The sequence below is a fragment of the Sinocyclocheilus anshuiensis genome, unplaced genomic scaffold (genome assembly GCF_001515605.1).
Source record: "Sinocyclocheilus anshuiensis isolate Anshui unplaced genomic scaffold, SAMN03320099.WGS_v1.1 scaffold914, whole genome shotgun sequence".
NCBI classification, from domain to species: Eukaryota; Metazoa; Chordata; class Actinopteri; order Cypriniformes; family Cyprinidae; genus Sinocyclocheilus; species Sinocyclocheilus anshuiensis.
This window is the reverse complement of record NW_015539870.1, coordinates 3,819,322-3,840,181: the sequence shown is the minus strand read 5'-3', so window position 1 is coordinate 3,840,181 and position 20,860 is coordinate 3,819,322. Positions and strand designations below refer to the sequence as shown.

Sequence of the window (20,860 nt, the reverse complement as noted above, 5' to 3'; positions counted from 1 at the left end):
CAAATAAATAAAGAGGAGTGAGTGAGACCAGTGGCCCTGTAGATAGGCTAGTTCAACACAACTTTCTTTCTCGTCAGTGTTTAATATCATTTAGAAGATAACGGCATTCTGATATGGGAGATCCCCAGAACAGTAAGTTATCATTGATCAAAAGTTCAGCTTACTTATTACTAGCATTAGATGAGATGCTTGAGAATCTAGTATTTTTGGCGTTGTCACTACAATAGCCTCGATCGATTAGAGACATAAATGATGTGTGTTCTTAAAGGAAGTAAGCTGGTGTCCTGCTGCGTGGGTTGTGGGCAGCAGATCCTGGATCGCTTCATTCTGCGGGTTTTTCCTGATCTGGAGTGGCACGCGCAGTGCCTGAAGTGCGCGGAGTGCCAGCAGTATCTGGATGAGTCCTGCACCTGCTTCATCAGAGACGGAAAAACCTTCTGTAAAGACCACCACAGGAGGTGCGTACCATTTTAAAAGGAAAGTCGATTTGCGCATCAGAATTACTTTATTTATTTATTAAACCTTCAATAATTCGTTAGTCTGATCACATGTTGTAGTTTTCTAGCTAAGTAAGTTACAACAAGTCGAATGGGATATAAAAAAAACTTTAAAAACGTATGCTGTTTAATAAGTGGTCCAAAAATTCTAAAATATTTCATTCAGCAACTTCTAATTTCATTGCATCACAGCATTAAACTCACTAGTATTAAAAAAATATTTCATTAACCAATATAATGTTAATATACTAACTTACTAAGGTACTTGTAACTTTATTATTATTATTATTTTTTTTTATTTTTATTTTTTTTGTCCCTGTGGCTCAGTGGTAGAGCATTGCGTTAGCAGCGCAAAAGGTCGTGGGTTCAATTCCCAGGGAACACAAAAAATGTATAGCCTGAATGCACTGTAAGTGGCTGTGTCTGCTAAATGCATAAATTATTAATTAATTATTATTTTTATTATTATAATACACTGAGAACAACCAAAATAACACAGGTAAAGAGGAAGCCACATGATGAATCAAAGCTTTTCTTGAGGTGAATACTTGGTGCACAGTGTCATGCACATGCACAAGAAACACTTCAATGAAAAACCATTAAATATTAGCCTTCACAGAGAATTCTGGGAATGTAAAATTACAGTTACAGTTGTTCTTTTTCACTCCCAAAAACTGTACATTTAACAGTATTTCACTGTCTAACTGTCCCATTAGATTTAGATTATAAGGTATCTTACTGTTTTTTTTTACCGTGGCAGTCTTTTACCATTATAATTGTGATTATTATAATTAATGATATTCCCATGTGCACTTTTAAAACATAGACAATGTATTGTTAAGTGTGATTTTATAGGATAAATTCTTCCAGTCAGAAATGTAATGTTTGTAATCTTTTCTCCTCTATATTCTCTGTCAGATTATGGACCAGTAAATGTGCAAAATGCCACAAAGCCTTCATCAGCAAGGAGTATGTAATGCAAACACGAGTGAATATTTATCACGTCCAGTGTTTTCATTGCGAGGGCTGCAATCGCCAGTTACTCCCTGGAGATGAGTATGTTCTGCGGGACGGACAACTGCTCTGTACAGACCACCATGAGCTTTTTAACAAATTCATGGGTACTTCAGATAACCAACAGAAGGAGACTGTTGATCCATCCGGTAAGTTTATGAACAAGCTTCCATTGAACACTAATGTTGAATCGCTGTTGAATTTTGTTTTGATTTTGCAAATTGATATTTTGATGTTGTTTCAATGTTTTATTTTTCAGCATGGGGGATTTAAAATGTCAATGTTCATTTATAAGTTTTTCATTAACATTTAATAAAATGTTTCAATGTTTTTTCAGTGTTGAAAGATCAACTGACATTATTTCAGCCTCATTTTTGCTGTGTGTAAATGAGCGAAAAGTTATTTTTGAGGTAAAACCTCTCATATCTGACAGAGGGCATCAAATCCTCACCGTCCTGGTCGTCGATGCCGAGGAGGTCAGAGAGATCCACGCGTGTGAGGACGGTGCTCAGTGAGTCCCAGCTCCACATGCTGCAGACCTGTTACAGCGCTAATCCCAGACCGGACGCTCTCATGAAAGAGCAGCTGGTGGAAATGACAGGTCTCAGTCCTCGGGTCATCCGCGTCTGGTTCCAGAACAAGCGATGCAAAGATAAGAAGAGAGGTCTGATGATGAGAAGTACACAGCAGCAGCTTGAAGGCTGTCTGGTGAGTGAGCAGTTACTTACCCATAGTAACATTTACTTCCCTGTAACTTTAACACTTAACGTTTTTTATTTCAAAGCAATTACATTCTATCACCATGCATTTCCTAATATTAATCATCTTCCATGGCAAAGTTGCTTATGTGTCTAGAAGTTTTCTTAGTGGTGCATGAGCTGATGTATGGCTCGTTAAAATACTTTTTTTTTGTCCAAAGTTCAAAAGGTCTGAATCTTTCCAGACTGACTTTTAAAAAATGAACATTAAAATATGATCTGTAGATAAATGTATACAGCCAGTCAGTCAGTTTAGAATAATTAATATTTTTTATGCTTTTGAAAGAAGTCTCTTCTGCTCACCAAGGCTGCATTTATTTGCTCAAAAATACAGTAAAAATAGTAATATTGTGAAATATTATTACAATTTAAATAACTGTTTTCTATCTGAATATATTAGAAAATTTAAGTTATTCCTGTGATGATCAAAAGTTATTGTAATGACATTTATAACATTACAACAGATTTTTGTTTCAAATAATTGTTCTTTTGAACTTTCTATTCATCAAATAATCCTGAAAAATAAAATGCATCACGGTTTCCTGTTTTCAACATTGATAATAATCTAACATGTTTCTTGAGCATCAAATCAGCATATTAGAATGATTTCTGAAGGATCATGTGACACTGAAGACTGGAGTAATGAAGCTGAAAATTCAGCTTTGCATCACAGGAATAAAATACATTTTAAAATATATTAAAATAGAAAGCAATTATTTTACATTGTAATAATATTTCACAATATTACTGTTTTTACTGTATTTTTGATAAAAGCATAAGAGAACATAAGAGACTTGTTTTAAAAACATAAAAAAATCGTAATCCTTCCAAACTTTTAACAAATTTGGATGCATTTTTATTTTGTATTTTACTGGAAACAAAAGAGATCCTGGAACAGAGAGCTCCTGTAAATATGATCTAGCAGCGTCTATGGCTCGGACAGTTTGCAGTAGAGAACTCAAGTGGGTTTCGTGTTTTCATCCTCAGAAGGTTTCAGAGGAGCCGCTACTGCTGGACAGTCCAGAGAGGCAGGACAGTGATGTGCTGATAAACCCACCATGGAAACTACTGACCGACTTCATTCTACAGAAGGATGCTGAACACAGATCATACCAGCAACTGGTAAATATCAAGATACACAAAAGATGGCTTAATAACATCATTTTGTACTGTTGTTCACTTGATTGACTTGTTTTTGTAGCTTTCTTTCTCAAAGGAAGGTTCCTGTTCTGCTGGAAGTGAAGTTGTGTCAATATCAGCTCAGTTAGCAGACACACCCAGCAGTCAGACAGCAAGTCCTGCAGACATGAGTGAGTAAACAGAGTCTCCCACCACTGAAAGAGCCAGTGCTTGACAGTTAACTGTGAAAACGATGAAGGTCATCTTTACTCTATACACTACCATTCAAAAGTTTGGGGTCTGTAAGATTTTTTTTGTGTTTTTGAAAGAAGTCTCTTATGCTCACCAAGGCTGCATTGATTTGATCATAAATCCAGTAACACAGTAAAATTACGAAATATTATTACAATTTAAAATAACTGTTCTCTATTTTAATATATTGTAATTTATTCCTGTGATACAAAGCTGAATGTTCAGCATCATTACTCCAGTCTTCAGTGTCACATGATCCTTCAGAAATCATTCTAATATGATGATTTGTTTGTGGTACTTTATATTTTTGTGGAAAACATCATACATTTTTTTCAGGATTTTTTTATGAACAGAAAGTTCAAAAGAACAGCATTTATGTGAAATATAAATCTTTTAAATCATTCTAAATATAAAGATTATCAATTGCATGTGTCCTTTCTGAATAAAAATATTAATTTCTGTCAAAAAACGTATTACTAATCTAAAACTTTTGAATGGTAGAATATATTATTAGAATAATAGTCAATTACTGTGTTTAAAGTTCATAATCTCAGGATTTTCCTGCCGTATTAGTGCTCTGACTATTATTATTTTCTAATGTATTTTTTGGGTCAGAATTGATTGTTATTGTATTTCATTCTTTAGCATATGTACATGATTTTATTAACTTGTGTGCCTCATTTTGATAATTTGCTTAGTTTCTAACTTAAACATTAATCTATGGATTGTCTAAATGTGTATATTTGTATTGTATTGTATAGTTTTTGTAGAAAGTTTTATTAATAATTATTGTATTTATTTTTTTAAATATTATGTAACTTTGGTGCTTTGTTGTTCAGGTGCCATTATAGTTAAACATATATATAAACATATTACAAATATTATTTTGGTGATTATCAAGCAGTTTTTTGTTTCTCTGACCAAAACCGATGTCAGAGCCCCCTAGATCAGTCCATTAAATATTAAATATATATGTATATATTTATAAAAAAAAATGTTCACCAATCAGCCAATAAAATTGAGGACACACTGTAAAAATGTTTTATATGAATATTTCAAATAAAACAAAGATGACGAGTATGTTTTACAAAAAAATACTATTTCAATTTTTCTACTTAATGTGGAATTCAATGTTACGTGCCATTTTTTTGCAATTATTTGTGAAATTTGTGAAATGTTCTGCAGATTCTGCAGAAATAATAAGAAACTGGCTGTTATCTTTATGCCCTACAGATGTTTTGTCCTTAAGCAAGGGGGTTTCCATATTTAATACTGTTCCTGAAGGAAAAGGGAAGCAGTTGTGCTGTTCTGTATCTCATATTGCACTGTGAAGGACCTCTCTTATGCAGGACCTGTGTTTTGAACTGAATCATGTGCCACATAATCAAATCCCTGCATTTACTATTCCCACCATTTCTCGGCTGTTGAGCATGTGAGTGAATTGAAAAGATCTTGTTTGGAGATGGTGCTTTATAGCATTGGTCTGGGCTCTCAACCTTTTGTGCTCCAGATCAAATAATGAAAGAGGTGCTGCACTTCAACGGGGCAATTCATCCTCACAGAAAGAGATTAATTAATGGATCAAATCTCTGCTTTTTGCTCTGAGAGCTTTCATCTTTGCCCCTATCTATTTATTGTCAAGTTACAAAACAGAGTGAGAAATATCAAGCCTCAAACGCAATTATCCACGTCTTTGAGAAGGTTTTATTAAAATGCTAATTTATTGAATGTGCCATAACAAGGAACGTACATCAAATAGTAAATGTTGAAACATTGATCAACCACTTTTACTTTTTTATTTTACTGTTATTTAACCTTTTATGATATTTTAATAATTTTAAGAATTACGTTTTGTTGAGTTGTGTGTTTAGTTTTGTTGTGTTTGGTGTTTTGTTTTGTTTTGTTTGGTGTTTTGTTTAGTTTTGTTGTGTTTTACTTTGTTGTCATGTTTTGTTTTGTTGTGTTTGGTGTTTTGTTTAGTTTAGTTTTGTTGTGTTTTGCTTTGTTGTGTCATGTTTGGAGTTTTGTTGTGTTTGGTGTTTTGTTTTGTTTGGTGTTTGTTTTGTTGTGTTTTGCTTTGTTGGTTTGTTGTGATTTGTTTTGTTGTTTTTTTTTGGTGTTTTGTTTAGTTTAGTTTTGTTTGGTGTTTTGTTTTGTTTTGCTTTCTGTCGTGTTTGATGTTTTGTTGTCATGTTTTGTTTTGTTGTGTTTGGTGTTTAGTTTAGTTTAGTTTAGTTTTGTTTTGTTTGGTGTTTTGTTTAGTTTTGTTGTGTTTTGCTTTGTTGTGTCGTGTTTTGTTTTGCTGTTTTTTTTGTTTTGTTTTTTAGTGCTTTTTTGTTTTGTTGTGCTTCTTGTTTTGTTTTATTGTATTTTGTAGCTTTGTGTTTTGTTTGGACTGCACTTTTGTGTTGTTTCAGTTATCTGTCTTTTTAGTTTATTATGGATAAAAGCAACCAGTTATGCCTTTCATTTGATTGTAATTTATAGATTTACATTGTTTATACATAATTATGTCCCTCCCTTCCAGTATTTATGCATTTTGTCCAAAGTTTAGTAATAGCCCTGGTTATTATTCCATTGTGAATTTCAAAATATTCCATCACAGGGCTGTCAAAAATATTGTACATTTTTCTTTTTCTTTTTCTTCAGAAAGACAAATCTGAGAAGTCATTCATTACTGTTAGTTCGTTTCACCTGTGAAAGCAGAAAGCAGTTTTGACATGAATATTGCATGAAAAGCAATATTAACATTGCACTTCAATTACATTTTACATAGAAATTTAATTAGAGATAAGACAAAAGCATTTATTTCTTTGAGGCAAGTGATTTCATTCATTCATTCATTTTTTTTTATTTTAGCAAACAAAATTGCACATTTTCAATATGAAACACCTTATGTTTTTAACTATGATACATGGGTAATATAATCAGTTGAGTGAATTCTCTAATTCCCCCCATTTCTCGCTCTGTTAGACTTAATGTAGGTGAATTGAAAAGATCTTGTGCTCTGGGCTCTCAAGCCTGTACAGACACCTTTGTGCTCTAGATCAAATAATGAAAGAGGTGCTGCACTTCAACAGGCCAATTCATCCTCACAGAAAGCCTCAAAGCTTTCATCTTTGCCCTGATGTATTTCTTCTAGTCAAGTTACAGAAAAGAGTGAGAAATGTGAGACCTCTAATATAATTGTCAAAACCAAAAAGTGGATCCCATTGCAAGAAACAAAAATAATCCACGTCCAGGCACTCACATAGCAGGCAAAATATAAAAAGCAAACACCAGCGCGTATCAGCCCGAACAGGCCTTCGTCAGGGTGTTGTTTGGGCTGATAAGCGTTGGTGTTTTTTAACATGTAGCCCTGTCGCACAATAAAGGCTTTTTATATTTTGCCTGCTATGTGAGTGCCTGGACGTGGATTATTTTTGTTTCTTGCAATGGGATCCACTTTTTGTTTTTGACATTTTGTTCCCTCTCTGGAGCACCCATAGTCTCGCTCGCGAGTACCTGATGCGCCCCTGGTCAAGACTTTTTTTCTTTAATTATCCTCTAATATAATTATTTACTAACTTCGACCAAAATTGACCATTTTAACTGTCTTCATTTATTTACCCTCATGTTGTTCCAAATGCCTTAATTTCTTCTGTGAATAATACAAGATAGTTACAAAGAGAAGATATTTTGAATTCCCCAACTATTACAATGACATAAGATAGATTGTAAATATTTTATGTTTGCAGTACCAAACTAATAAATTATAAGTCATTTCAAAATGACCATTTACCTTATATTTTTAAATATGTTCCTTTGTCTTACAGTATCAACATGATACTTCGATGTTAAGTAGTAAAACGATCCGAGACCCCAGACAGAACATGTGGGCCAGCAAGCACATCCTGTACACTTCTGACATGTTGAAAAATAAACAAAGCAAATACACCGTGCCAACAAATGTACATTGTTAATATTAGATTATGTTTGGTTTGTGGATAAGCACCTGGATCGGCACGAACTGAGGTACACACGTAACGGCCTTCTGTGTGAAAACACCGGCAGCCACTAGATGGCAGACTAAACACTTGTTACTTTACAGCTGAAACACACCTGTGCGTCTGCGCTGCTGATAAACATCAGGCTGCAGCTGGAACATGCCCGTTGCATTACATACGGCTGTGCTGCTAAAATAAATAATAACAATGATAAAATAAAATAAGTAATAAAATAAAAACATATCAGCCTACAGCTGTACAATGCCTGTTGCATTGCATACAGCTATACTGCTGATATAAATAAAATAAAATGAATTAATATAAAAACATAGCAGCCTACACCTGTACAATGCCTGTTGAATTACATACAGCTATGCTGCTGATATAAAATAAAATAAAATAATAAAATAAAAATATAGCCTACAGCTGTACACATACAGTTATGCTGCTGATAAAATAAAATAAAATAAAGTCAGCTTAAGGTAAATTAGCTGGTCTCCGAGTAGTTGGTCTGTTTTGCTGTTAGGGTTAGAGGGCCACCAGCTAAACTTCAGCTTGGGTAGACTGGGAGACCAGCACAACCTACTTAAACTAGCTAAGACCAGCAGAATCAGACAGGTTTCATTTTTGAAGAAAAAGAGAGGCAAGAAGAGGAAGGAGTAGCAATGCACATCTCACACATGTGTGTTCCCACAGTGGGCAGAAAGCTCGGCCTTTGCCTTTTGTGGCCGACAGTGTAACTGAGAGCTGCAGCAGTCTGTGAGAACTACAGATATTTATACTATTAAACTATTCACTTCCAGACCTCAGACATCCAGCTGCACTCTTTATTGATGATGCTGATAGTTATGATGATTACTGACTGCTCAGAGGAAGGACAGGCCTTTCTGGGCCGTTTTGTTTAGCTTGTTCTGCAGTAATGGGACAGCAGGATTCTGTCCTGATGAGGGGTTTTACAGTCTAATCTGATCTGTGTGAGAGAGAGAGAGAGACAGAAACAGAGAGGAAAGGAGATGATCCTGAGGTTGCATCTCCACAATCCCCATGAGGAACTATCCCCAAAAGGTGAAATATGTCCCGTGTAAACACAGTCTTGAATAAACAGTCACATCCAAATGCCTTGCCTCCCTGACCATTTTCGTAACATATTTGTGTGTTATCCAAGAGGATGAAGAATCTGATTTAGTTCTGTGAAGATGACAATGCTTTCCTACACCAACTCTGAGATATAAGCTGACAGATCAAGTCAATTAAAACCAATATCAGTCACATTAAAACTATATATATTGGAAATATTTTAATGTAATTTCAAAATCATTTATTTTCCCAATTTTCAAATGCCTTTAATGTACCTTTTATAATTTATTGTTTGCCTTACATGAGAAAATAAAATATGAATTATAAATGTATAAATGTAAAAACAAATGTATAAAATTGTTTGTTGTTTGTATATAAAATTAGAATATTTATTATGTTAAAAATATTTCTATACATTTGTAAAAAGTCAGTGTTGTTATTGTTAACTACACTCTTAAAAATAAAGGTGCTTCACGATGCCATAGAAGAACCTTTTTGTCTAAATGGTTCCATAAAGAACCTTTAACATCTGAAGAACCTTTCTGTTTCACAAAAGGTTCTTTGTGGCGAAAGAAGGTTCTTCAGATTACAAAAAGGTAAGAAAGAGATGGTTCTTTAAAGAACCTTTAACTGAATGGTTCTTTGTGGAACCAAAAAGGGTTCTTCTATGGCATCGCTTGAAGAACCTTTTGAAGCACCTTTATTTTTAAGAGTGTAAAGATAAAACAATTAAAAATCGTTTTTGTTCATTTAAAATAAATAAATTAATGTTAAATACACACACACACACACACAAACTCTAGCTTGGATGGAGTTTTTAAAATATCTGAGGTAAAACAATTTTATAAATAAATAAAACATAAAATTAAATATAAATTTAAATGAAAACTAAAGATATAAAAATGGCAATTATTCATAAATGCTACAGTAAATAAGTAATACTAAAATAACACTGCTCTGAGTTGTGTCATCATTAACAGCACATCAAAATTCTGACCCTCATGAAGTTTTAGTAAAAGTTAGAGATAAAGAAAATCAGGTAAAATATTTTTTGTCAAATTATGCATTATTTACTTGTGTGTAGCCTTAGCAAGACAAGTGGGACATTTTATTCCAAAATATTTTCAACACAAAACAGTGTTACAGAAAATAGGTTACATAATTTAATTTGTGATGGAAATGGCACTGTGGTGGGAAAAATTAAATATAAATTTAAATGAAAACTAAAGATATAAAAATGGCAATTATTCATAAATGCTACAGTAAATAAGTAATACTAAAATAACACTGCTCTGAGTTGTGTCATCATTAACAGCACATCAAAATTCTGACCCTCATGAAGTTTTAGTAAAAGTTAGAGATAAAGAAAATCAGGTAAAATATTTTTTGTCAAATTATGCATTATTTACTTGTATGTGTAGCCTTAGCAAGACAAGTGGGACATTTTATTCCAAAATATTTTCAAAACAAAACAGTGTTACAGAAAATAGGCTACATAATTTAATTTGTGATGGAAATGGCACTGTGGTGGGAAAAATGGCTGTGATGCAGGTATATACAGATTAAATAAATAGTGAGAGTGTGGAAAGTGTTTTAAAAGAGATTATTTCTAAATGTCCACAAAAGTGCAAACAGCTGAAGAAACACCCATATGTTGTTTACATGAACGGCTCATCTAAAACATCAATATGCTCATTTATGGAGTAATGAGTGTATTGTAACTGATAATGAGCCTATGGGAAATGCAAAGCCAGTCAATAAATCATTGATAATTACTGTAATAACTATCAATGAAAAGTTTACAGTGTTCTTTATTTAGTTTCTAGCCCCTGCTGCTCACATCAGAGAAAACACGGAAGGTTTCAATAACGGAAGTAGAAAAAGCAATTAACAGGCCTTAAAAAGAGAAATAAACATTCGCTTTCTCCGCATTTCCGCGCAGTCAACCCATGATACAGCGGGAGCTGCGCTGACAGACGTGCTAAATCACTCCAGAGAGGTCGGCTGTGAAGACCTCCACTCACTCCAGCACATACTGGGGCCATTATCTGGCCCATTCGTTAGCCTTCAGCCCCCGTGTGATCCTGCAGCCAGCGCCCCTCTTTAAGACAACATCCGCACACTGAGCGATACTCTTACCCAGGGCCGTCCTTAGCTGACGCGGGGCCCGGTGCAAGGTAGGGAGCGGGCCCCCCCTCGGTCCATTCGCGATTGAGTTCCGGGGGAGGTGGGGGGGGTTCCCCCTCGGTCCGTTCGCCATCGAGTTCCGCGTTCCTCTATCGTGGGGCCCGGTGCGACCGCACCAGTTGCACCCCCCTAAGGACGGCCCTGCTCTTACCGCAAACACTGCTCTACTCTAAATCCACACAGCCGCTACTGAAGCCATGCAGACGAGCGCTGTTATCATCAATTATCAGAAGAGATGCCGACACGCCGTTATTGGTTTCAAGGTAGTCACATACTATACATGTTAAAACAAAGTAATACTGTTTGTGTGCACAAGGCGTGATACGGTCGCGATATTTGTTTTGCACACAGTATTAAACCTTCCTGAAACTTCCGATATGAATAATATTTTAAAAAAAATAATCAACTAAACAATTACACTTGCACATTTACATTTGCAGAAAGCATATGATTTGTTGTCAAAATGAGCCTAAATGCAAAATAAGTCTGATAAGTAGCCTAAAGATAATTTCCAAAAGCATAAACATAGAATAACTTTTAAGTTGCAATTACTTCATACTCGTGGTTTGTGAAAATGTTAAATACAGTCAGAAAATGTTTTTAAAAAAATGGTTAAATACATTTTATTTATCATACGTTCTTATATTTATTGTTTTATTTTTAATGTGTTTTTGTAAAGTCATAATTTTGTTATAATCCTATTTTGATCTGTTTGCTATGTGCAATAGTTACTGTTTACTTTTCAGCATGATTTTTGGTGAACTGTAGGCCTATTAATAAACTAAGGTAAGTTTGATCCTCAAACATCATTGTAATTATTAATTGTGGAATTTATATATGGAAACCACAACAATTAAAAACAAAAACATACACAAATATATAGCCCCCGTTTTTTAATTTGTAGATAATCACAAGTGAGATTTCAGTGATATTTTGACCATTGAACTAGGAAATGTCCCGTTTTCATTTCAGAAATCTGGTCACCTTACTTCAGGAGCTTAGGTAAGCACGCAGGGGCCTCTAATGGCATATGTTACGTCGCTCCATGAAGCAAAAACTATTGTGGATTATTTATGAGCTGAGGGGGACAGCAAATGCAGATGATGAGCAGCTCTTTAAAAAGCTTTTTCCTTGTGTTAGTACATCAAGTGAGCTCCATGTAATCTCATTTGAAGATGTATGAAGATGCTGAAAGACATTACCGTCAGTGCAAAGACCCTATTAACATGTTCAGTAATGGACCAATTTATTCAAAAATAGATTAAGCATATAATGCAAATCTGTCTTACAATTTCATATACTTACCTCTTCCCCGGCTAGCATAGAGTGTTGGGGGTAACGCATTAGTAACCCGAGGTACATACATAATCAGATTACTTTTTTCAAGTAACTAAAGTAACGCATTACTTTTTAATTTACAATAACATTTCTGAGTTACTTTTTCAAATAAGTAATGCCATTTACTTTGTTTTCCCATTTAGTGACTGAAGCTCTCCTGGCCCCATTTTGAGAGAAATCAGGAGCGCACAAAAAACATATTCAGTATTCCTCAAAAATAATAAAACCGGTGAAATACAAACTCAGAATATGATGCAAACCTGCAATAATTAAAATGTTAAATAACACAAATCCGTTATGTTTGAAGCCCATTTTATTAACCAATGTCTTTGCTGCTGACCCTCAATGATCCAGTTCAACCATACTAAGCAAAACTTTTTTTTTTTTGCTAAAGGGAGTTACACAGCACAGCTGAAAGGTTCATTCATTTTACTTTTGGTGTGAACGCTTTTACATTTGCCAAAAATATAACATTTTATAATTAAAAACAAACAAGCAAGCCCAGCCCAGATGAGAAAAAGTAATGCAAAAGTAACGTAACACCTTACTTTCCATCAAAAGTAACTAAGCAATTAGGTACTCTTTTATGGAGTAACACAATTTTGTAATGCATTACTATTACATAAGTAAATTTCCCCAACACTGCTAACACAATTATGTGCTAAGAACGTTTTGCTAATGTTCTCATTCAGTTATGAAAAGTCATAAAGCATAAAGTCAAAAACATTGGAGTTATACAACTGTCCTGATATTGCAATTAAGAAAAAAACTCATCCCAAGAATTAAATTCTTGAAAATAAAACATTAATGAGTAGTTTGGCATAACAATAATAATAATAATTATTATTATTCTTTGATTAAATTGCTTCCATTTTTGCAAAATCAAAGTCATGTGGTGCAACCACCATGCAAAAACATTCAGGGAAAAAAAGTAAAATTGTAAATGAACAGTGTTAACTTATAGAAATTTATTAGAAACTTATAGAAAGCCAAGGACACATTCCTCATTGTTCATAAACAAAACCAAGGCTAAATAGTCAATGCCACATGCCCTCAGGTGCTCATTATATGTGTAAAATGAGACCAAGCGACACAGGCGTGCAGTTTTCTTCTGATAGCATTACAGATGTCATCAGTTCAAGACGGGACAATTAGAGGAAACTCTTGTTGCCTTACTTTTAGAAAACATGCAAGAACAATCATCAAGGCTTGATAGAACAACAATAACACTGATGCAATCTGAAGAGCATGAGTCAGTAGTCAGTGGTTGTGAGGAAAGGGAATCAGACAGTTAGTAATATATTTCCAGTGTGAGCAATTAAAACTTGCAACCTCACACATTTTGACTTCTGCAATCACTATCATAATAAATAGCACAGAAGTAGTCATCATAAAAGCTAAGTGAAACATTCGTTTTCTACATTTGACACCCACTTGTGGGTTTTAGCCTTTACTTGTCTTGAAATGTTTTCCAACAAGTGGCTAAATGGGACCACAGAGGCTGTCGGTTTCATTAAACGTCATCAGATAAGGGAATTCATCAGTGTTGCCAAGTCCACAATTTTCCCACAGAATCTGACTACTTTTACACTGCTGCCGCCGGTTGTTTTTTTAGACTGCGGGTTGAAGTGAAACCCCCCACTCCCCAAAATGCGATTTCGACTGAGGTGGAACCCCCTGGAAGGAGGTTTGACCCCACAAAACACAAATGTTCTGGTTTTGTTATGCAGACCTGTCAACCCTGGAATTCATTAGCCACAACTCTCCCAATGCATGATTATTTTCTTGCAACTAGCTGTTGAGTGTACATCAGTTGTTGCATTGTGGGATTGAATGGGTGTACTCAATAATGTCCACTATGTTTTTGGACACCACTACAAATGGCTGTCCCCTCAAATAGTACACTATGTATTGGGGGCGATTTCGGACACAGCCCGATTTTAATTAACATCAAGATTCTTTTCCAAATATTGCTCAGAAAAAAAACGAGTGTAGAAGAACATTAATAAAGACCAGACTCTGAACAAATGTTCTACTAACATTACTGGAAGAACGTTTCTTTATAACTTTAAGAGAACCTTGGCAGAACATTATGCAGGGTTCTTAGAATGTTCCTTGTTAGCTTGTGTATCATCCTTACATTTCTGATTGCATGTCCTAACAATATCAAAATGAATTTTAATACCGAAACGAAAAACATGTTCAAGTCATTGTAATTGCAAATTGCATTTTTTATTTACTTTTAATAAATGAACAGAAAAAAACTAATGTCATATCATTGACCCTAATATTATTTGTGTTGAGTAGTTTAACCAATGCATTTCCTTTAGCATGGAAACGACATGTGACAGCTTTCTGTCCCGAAATTTCAATGCGCTTATGAAATACGCCCAGATTATATCCATTGATATGTTCTTTGAGCTTGTAAGTGGCTGCCAAACTACGCAGTAACCTCCCTTCCCTCTTCCCTCCGCAGAAGACGTGCAGGAAGCCTATAACAATAGGACCCCCTCTGCTCAAGACTTGCTTTGAGAAAAGACCCACAGCTCACACAGGCCCGTGTTTACCATTAATGCAGACCAGGTGATGTGCAACCAAGGTCACAAGAGAGAGCAGAAGTCATTGCCTGGTGGTCTGGCTCTAACCCGAGCCAGTGATAGGTCCTGTCAAGTGAGTAAGTGAGGCCACATGGTCTCCCAGATGTGATGTAACAACATGTCGAATGGTGTGTCAAAAAGAACATGAGACGTCCCTCTGTGACGAATTTTTATCGCAGTTCAGCACCTTAATCAGACGCAGTGGGTTCACAATGATAGACCCTCCACGAAGACACAAGTGAGCATTAGATTACAGCAAAGAGGGTGAATCTCAATGAGAATATCACCATATCAGCCTCACTCTTTCTCTCTAATGGCTAGACGTTTAACATTTGAACTCAAGCGTCCTGGCTGGTCCTCTTTGCTAAATCATAGCAGACACATGGACTCTCACAGTCCTAAACATGACCATTGAGGGGGTCTTTGTGAACCCTGAACTCTTACGATTGGTGTTGATTGCTTGGGCACCTGCTGAGAGCTGTCAAACAAGCAGATCAGAAAAGGGCTATCCTGTTTCTGCCAATCAGTGAACATGAGTATGTATGTGCTGTACATGTGGCAGAATTGACAATAAAGCAGACTTTGACTTGACTTTTTGATGACCATATACATTAAAGACAGAACCACATGCATTAAAGCTGTCAATTGTTTGTATTGGCTCATCTCAAACTAACATGTCCAGATTACGTTATCCCTCAAAAAACAAAACAAAAAAAAAAAACTTATTTTAAAGACATTACAATTGTTTGCATTGTGACATTATGGTACAATCTGACATTTTTTAATTTAGATTTTTTTCCCCCAGTCGTCATTCAGTTTTCAGTGGTCATTATCATTAGATTTTCATAGAAATAACTGTATTACAATAAAAAGCATCACTTTTTTAAATTTAAATCATCATAAATTAAAGGCACTACAACTAAATCTACCATGATGTATAAAACTTTACAATTTAATTTAATTTAACCTTAGAATATGGATCATGTAATAAGAATAAGTATAAATTAATATTAATAATAACTAATGACCATAATTTTGGGGTGTGAAATTTATTATTTAATCATTTTATTATTATTATTATTATTAAAATATTTATTTGTTTGTTGTGACAATTTTACATAGTAATACATTCTGAAATTTTTCCATTTTAATTTTTTCTCATTAGATTCTCTTAGAAATAACTGCATTACAATAAAAATGCATCACTTTTGTACAATCACTACAATAAAATCTACCTAAAATCTACATGATGTATAAAACTTTACAATTTAATTAAATGTATTATTATTATTATTATAAAATGTGGGGAGAGGAATAAATGATCTGGATCAGCCATATCCATCAATGTGTTCATGTGACCATAAACATGAACTAACTATAGGCTACTATACTGTACAACTGCACATTAATCAATCGGTCAGTTTGCCTCTTTAGTTTAGCAACTTCGTAACAAACCTGAAATGTTCCATTAACTCTAAATGCTGGAGTCTGCAGAGTTGTGGTCACAAGTTGCAAACAACTGTGTGAGGGGGGAGGAAGGAAAAAAAAAAAAACATTGGCATACACAGAATTCCACTAAGAAAGTTGACACAGATCCATGCCAAGCCAACACAGTTACACAAAAACAAACAGGCTTGAAAGTGGGGTGAAGGGCGCTTTGAATCTTCATTACAGTAATGAGCCGTATCACTGTGTCCAACAAATTTCCAGAATTTTTTCAGAATCATTCCAAGGTCCTTCGTCAAACAACAAGAGCTTAATAATTCAATGTAATGCAGTGAATCAGTGATTTCCTAATTAATTGTCAAAAAGCTGTCGCTTAGTTCTGACAGCACATCTGACTGTGTTTAAGTACCAAAATGAGTTATGTGGGAGTGAGAATGCAACATTTTTAAAGGGTTGCTGATGTTGCCTAATAAGTGAGTGGGTGTGGATGAGGTAAACCACAGAGACACAACATTAGTTCACACACAATCATAGTGATCCAAATGGGCAGGAGGGGAAGCACATTCATTTGAACCATAAGTGCCATGATGCCACACATCAGGAGAAAAGGTGCGCTCAGGTTTGTTTGTTTCCCAGCATTCCTCATGTTCTTCTTTGTGAGCTGTCATGTACGTTGACTTTCACAAATGTTACTGTGGATGAAATATGTTGAGTCCTGAGTGATCTGCAATGGGTTATTTTTGAGTTCTGCATTCTGAAATTACAAATATTTATCTAGAAAATAATCTAGAAAATGGAGAAGAACAAGCTTGAAGAACAGACATCTGAATGTCCTGGACACACATGAGAAATCAGATTATGTTGAGATAAGAGGACTCCTTGTGCTCCATCATACATCTTTTCCCCCACATTAAGTCAACTTTATTATTTTAAACCAATCTGACAGGCATCTTCTGTAATAATGGCTCTTGTTCGGCTGTCTGTTGAAAAGCAAATGACATCTTAAAAGCTTTTCTTTGGTACCAGAGTGAGTAATCAAGATCATGCTGTGTCCAAAATAAACAGTCCGCCCACAAAAGAAATTCTGAAAGTGTGTGTGTGTGTGTGTGTGCATGTTTATGTGGTTTATGAGGACACAAATTTGTATAATAACATGGGTATGACATAGGTATTACAACGAGAAGGTGATTTATGAGGACATTTTCAGTGTCCCCATAATTCAAAAGGCTTATAAATAATTCAGAATGAGTTTTTTTGAAAATCTAAAAATGCAGACACAAAAAAAAACCTGTGTGTGTGTGTGTGTGTGTGTGTGTGTGTGTGTGTGTGTGTCTACACACTATCTATCTATCTATCTATCTATCTTTAAATGTTTAAATCTTTAAATGTTTAGTTATTAGTCATAAGAATCATCTCTATGATATCATTTTTTTCTGTTTAATAGTTTTATTGTCGCATGATAGCAATATGGCAGAAGATGCATATATTTATTATTTTATTTATTAAATTAGTAATTTAATTCATTTTCTAAACAAATCATTATGTTGTGATTTAAAATGCCTCAATAAAGCAAAACCATTGTTTGGTTATAATCTGACCTATTGGGTAAATATTTGTCAGTCAAACCCGCCTCATTTCCTTCAGTCAGGGGGATTTGTTTGGGATATTCATACCTATAAGCTGTTGGTGGGGTATGTCTGACATGTGTAGGATGTGTATGGTCTCTGTTTCTGCTCGTTCAAAGGGAGGTCTGCAGACGGGAGTGGTGGAGGAAACTGATTAAAGAAAGACACAGACAAAAAAACACTAATCAGTGTTTTCCTGAAACATGATTCTAGGAGGATCTAAAGAACAGAGGAAGCTGGAATATCATAAAACTGTCTGTTTCTCCAGAGATTCTTGAGATGACAACGTATTTATTTATTTATTTCAGAAATACACAGGACTCAAGGGAACTCTACACACTTACACTTTGGGTTGTGTTTGGTATCTTGCACGGTTGGCATTATCAATGTAAAAACAGCATTTCTAAAAACGGATGTGACTAAAAAATGAATCTGAGAAAAATTAACTTAAGTTAAGCACACACAACAACAGCAGAGCTAATGACCAGCTTATGACCAGCTAATTGCCACTCAGGACCAGCTTAGACCAGCTAATTACAAGACTGGACCAGCTGATGACCATCTTGGACCAGATAATGATTAGCTTAAACCAGCTAATGACCAGCTTAGACCAGCAAATTACCAGCTTGGACCAGCCTGAACCAGCTAATGGCTATCTTAGACCAAATAATGACTAGTTTAGACCAGTTAATGACTAGTTTAGATCAGCTAATTACCAGGTTAGACCAGCTAATGAGCACCATAGACCAGCTAATGACCAGGTAGGACCATCTTGGACCAGATAATGAATAGTTTAGACCAGCTAGTGACCAGTTTAAACGAGTTAATGACCATCTTATCCCAGTTAATGACCAGTTTAGACCAGTCAAATATACACAATTGTAATAATAATAAAAAATAGTAATAAAATAATAAATTATCATTATTGTTATTAGTAGTAATATTTTAATTATTTGTGTATACGTTTGTAAATGTGTACATACTGTATATAATGTTACTAATGCCTAAAACTCTGCTAGGACAGCAGAGTAGTTGAATGTGAATGAGTGAGAGTCCTCCCCTCAAACGCCAAGCTAAACCCTCCTTCGCCGTCACTCCTCATGCTTTCAAAGACGCTTTGTAAAGTCAGTCAAGTTGTAGTTCCGCCAGAAGGTGTGAGATCTGTAGACTTGCATTTGGGACATTGACTTTGCGGAGGAAATGCCGTCTAGCTAACTCTGAGAGCAACTGAATCGAGTCTTTTTTGACTCCAGAGAGTCGGGCTGCTGCTCAGTTGCGTCTGCACTTCCAAGGGAAGGAGATCGTATCCAGGCTCTGACAGTGAACCGGGAAGATGCTTTCTGGAGTCGTTCATTTCACATTAGCAGCTCTTCTGGGTACGTTTTTCTTTTATTGTGTTTTATTTGGTCTGGTTTCGGTGTCTGTTATGATGTCAAAAACCCGTGTAGGTTATTTATTCGGTGCATGTCACTCTAGTAGGATATATTCCATAGACCATACATGCATTATAATGTATTATTGATCCGGTGTTAAATCCACTTTGGCATAATGCGGTATGTTGAGCTATTCTGAACACAAGTCATTGTTATTTATCTTCTCGTGGACTTACAGAACATTACTTAAGATCAGGGCCGTTTCTAGCCAATTTGACGCCCTCACTTAAAGAAAACTTACGAGTATACTTGCAGTATAAAACTACTAAACTAGTAGTTTACTGAGACTATACTTCAAAGTGTACTAAAAATGCTACTATAAGTATTTAATTAGTAAACTATCAGTATACCTATAAGTTCGCTTTTAGTATATTTGCAGTACAAGCTAAAAAATTAGATGTAAACTAGTTGTGTACTCAAAGTTTACTACTGTTATACTTAAAGTATACTTTTATATACTAGAAAGTGGGCCAATTTAGTCCCAAGGAGTACTGAAGTAGTACACTTACAAGTATACTACTAGTACACTGATATTTGTATACTTACTACATAAAGTATACTTAAAAATATACTTGAACTTTACTTAAGTATACTTAATAAAATAAACTTGAAGTATACTACTTTTTGGTAAGGGTATGTTTATCTGTCATTTTGTTACTGCTTTCTTATATTATCACCATTACACTGACATTCTGCATTCTGGGTTACAGTTAAATTTAAAGGTGCACTCTATAATTGTTTGCTAAATAAATAAAAAAATGTGCACATGAAAAAAAAAATATATAACTTGACAAATGATTGAAATCATGTACAATCACATGACTCCAGATACACCAGTCTTCTAGAAAAATCTGTTTTATTCTACAGCTGGTATGTTAAGATCACATGATCTGCTGTGCCATGCAATTCAAGAAGTTACTAATTATTACAATAACAAAAATGTTGTTTTTACTTCATATAGCACTTTCAGCCAGGGGGTTAAACAAACTTCATACATCCAAGCCAGTAGGTGTCAGTATAAAGTACAAAACCACCAGCACTATTGAGATGAAGAAGAGCCATCTAAACAAAAATAAAAACTTACTGAGGGCACCTCTAAATATAAATCAGCATTTTGACTGTTGTCAGTGAAGCTTTTAAACGTTTAAAACACCTTTCATGTAAACCTTTAATTAAAGTTATTATATGGCAGTAGGAAGAGCACTTTTTAAAATAAAGAATAGCAATCAGTGTTCCCTCCCTGTCCTGACTCACATTAGGTGCAGGATCATCACACTGTCACTCCATCCATTTATTTATTTTTATTTTATTTTTATTTAGTCATTTAGCAGACGCTTTTATCCAAAGCGACTTACAAATGAGGACAATAAAAGCAGTCAAAACTAACAAAAGAGCAACAATATATAAGTGTAAATGACAAGTCTCGGTTAGCCTAACGCAGTACACGTAGCAAGGTGTATTTATATATATATATATATACACACACACACACACACACACACACACATATATATATATATATATATATATA

The 20,860-nt window shown here is 34.9% G+C and overlaps 2 protein-coding genes across 2 annotated transcripts in view; both read left to right on the top strand.

Moving 5' to 3' along the window:
- Positions 1 to 252: 252 nt before the first annotated feature.
- LOC107685169 (insulin gene enhancer protein isl-1-like) lies at positions 253 to 7,483 on the top strand. The gene is made up of 6 exons (XM_016481682.1): positions 253 to 458; positions 1,416 to 1,660; positions 1,945 to 2,219; positions 3,260 to 3,391; positions 3,471 to 3,579; positions 7,456 to 7,483. Exons 1-6 carry the CDS (start codon positions 253 to 255, stop codon positions 7,464 to 7,466), a joined length of 978 nt encoding a protein of 325 aa, XP_016337168.1. The 3' UTR covers positions 7,467 to 7,483.
- Positions 7,484 to 19,048: 11,565 nt separating this feature from the next.
- LOC107685143 (integrin alpha-1-like) overlaps positions 19,049 to 20,860 on the top strand; it is a 57,195-nt gene continuing 55,383 nt past the window's right edge. Inside the window, exon 1 of the mRNA XM_016481657.1 lies at positions 19,049 to 19,272. Coding sequence (XP_016337143.1) covers positions 19,230 to 19,272 — 43 coding nt within the window. The 5' untranslated portion in view covers positions 19,049 to 19,229. The remainder of the gene's footprint in view (positions 19,273 to 20,860) is intronic.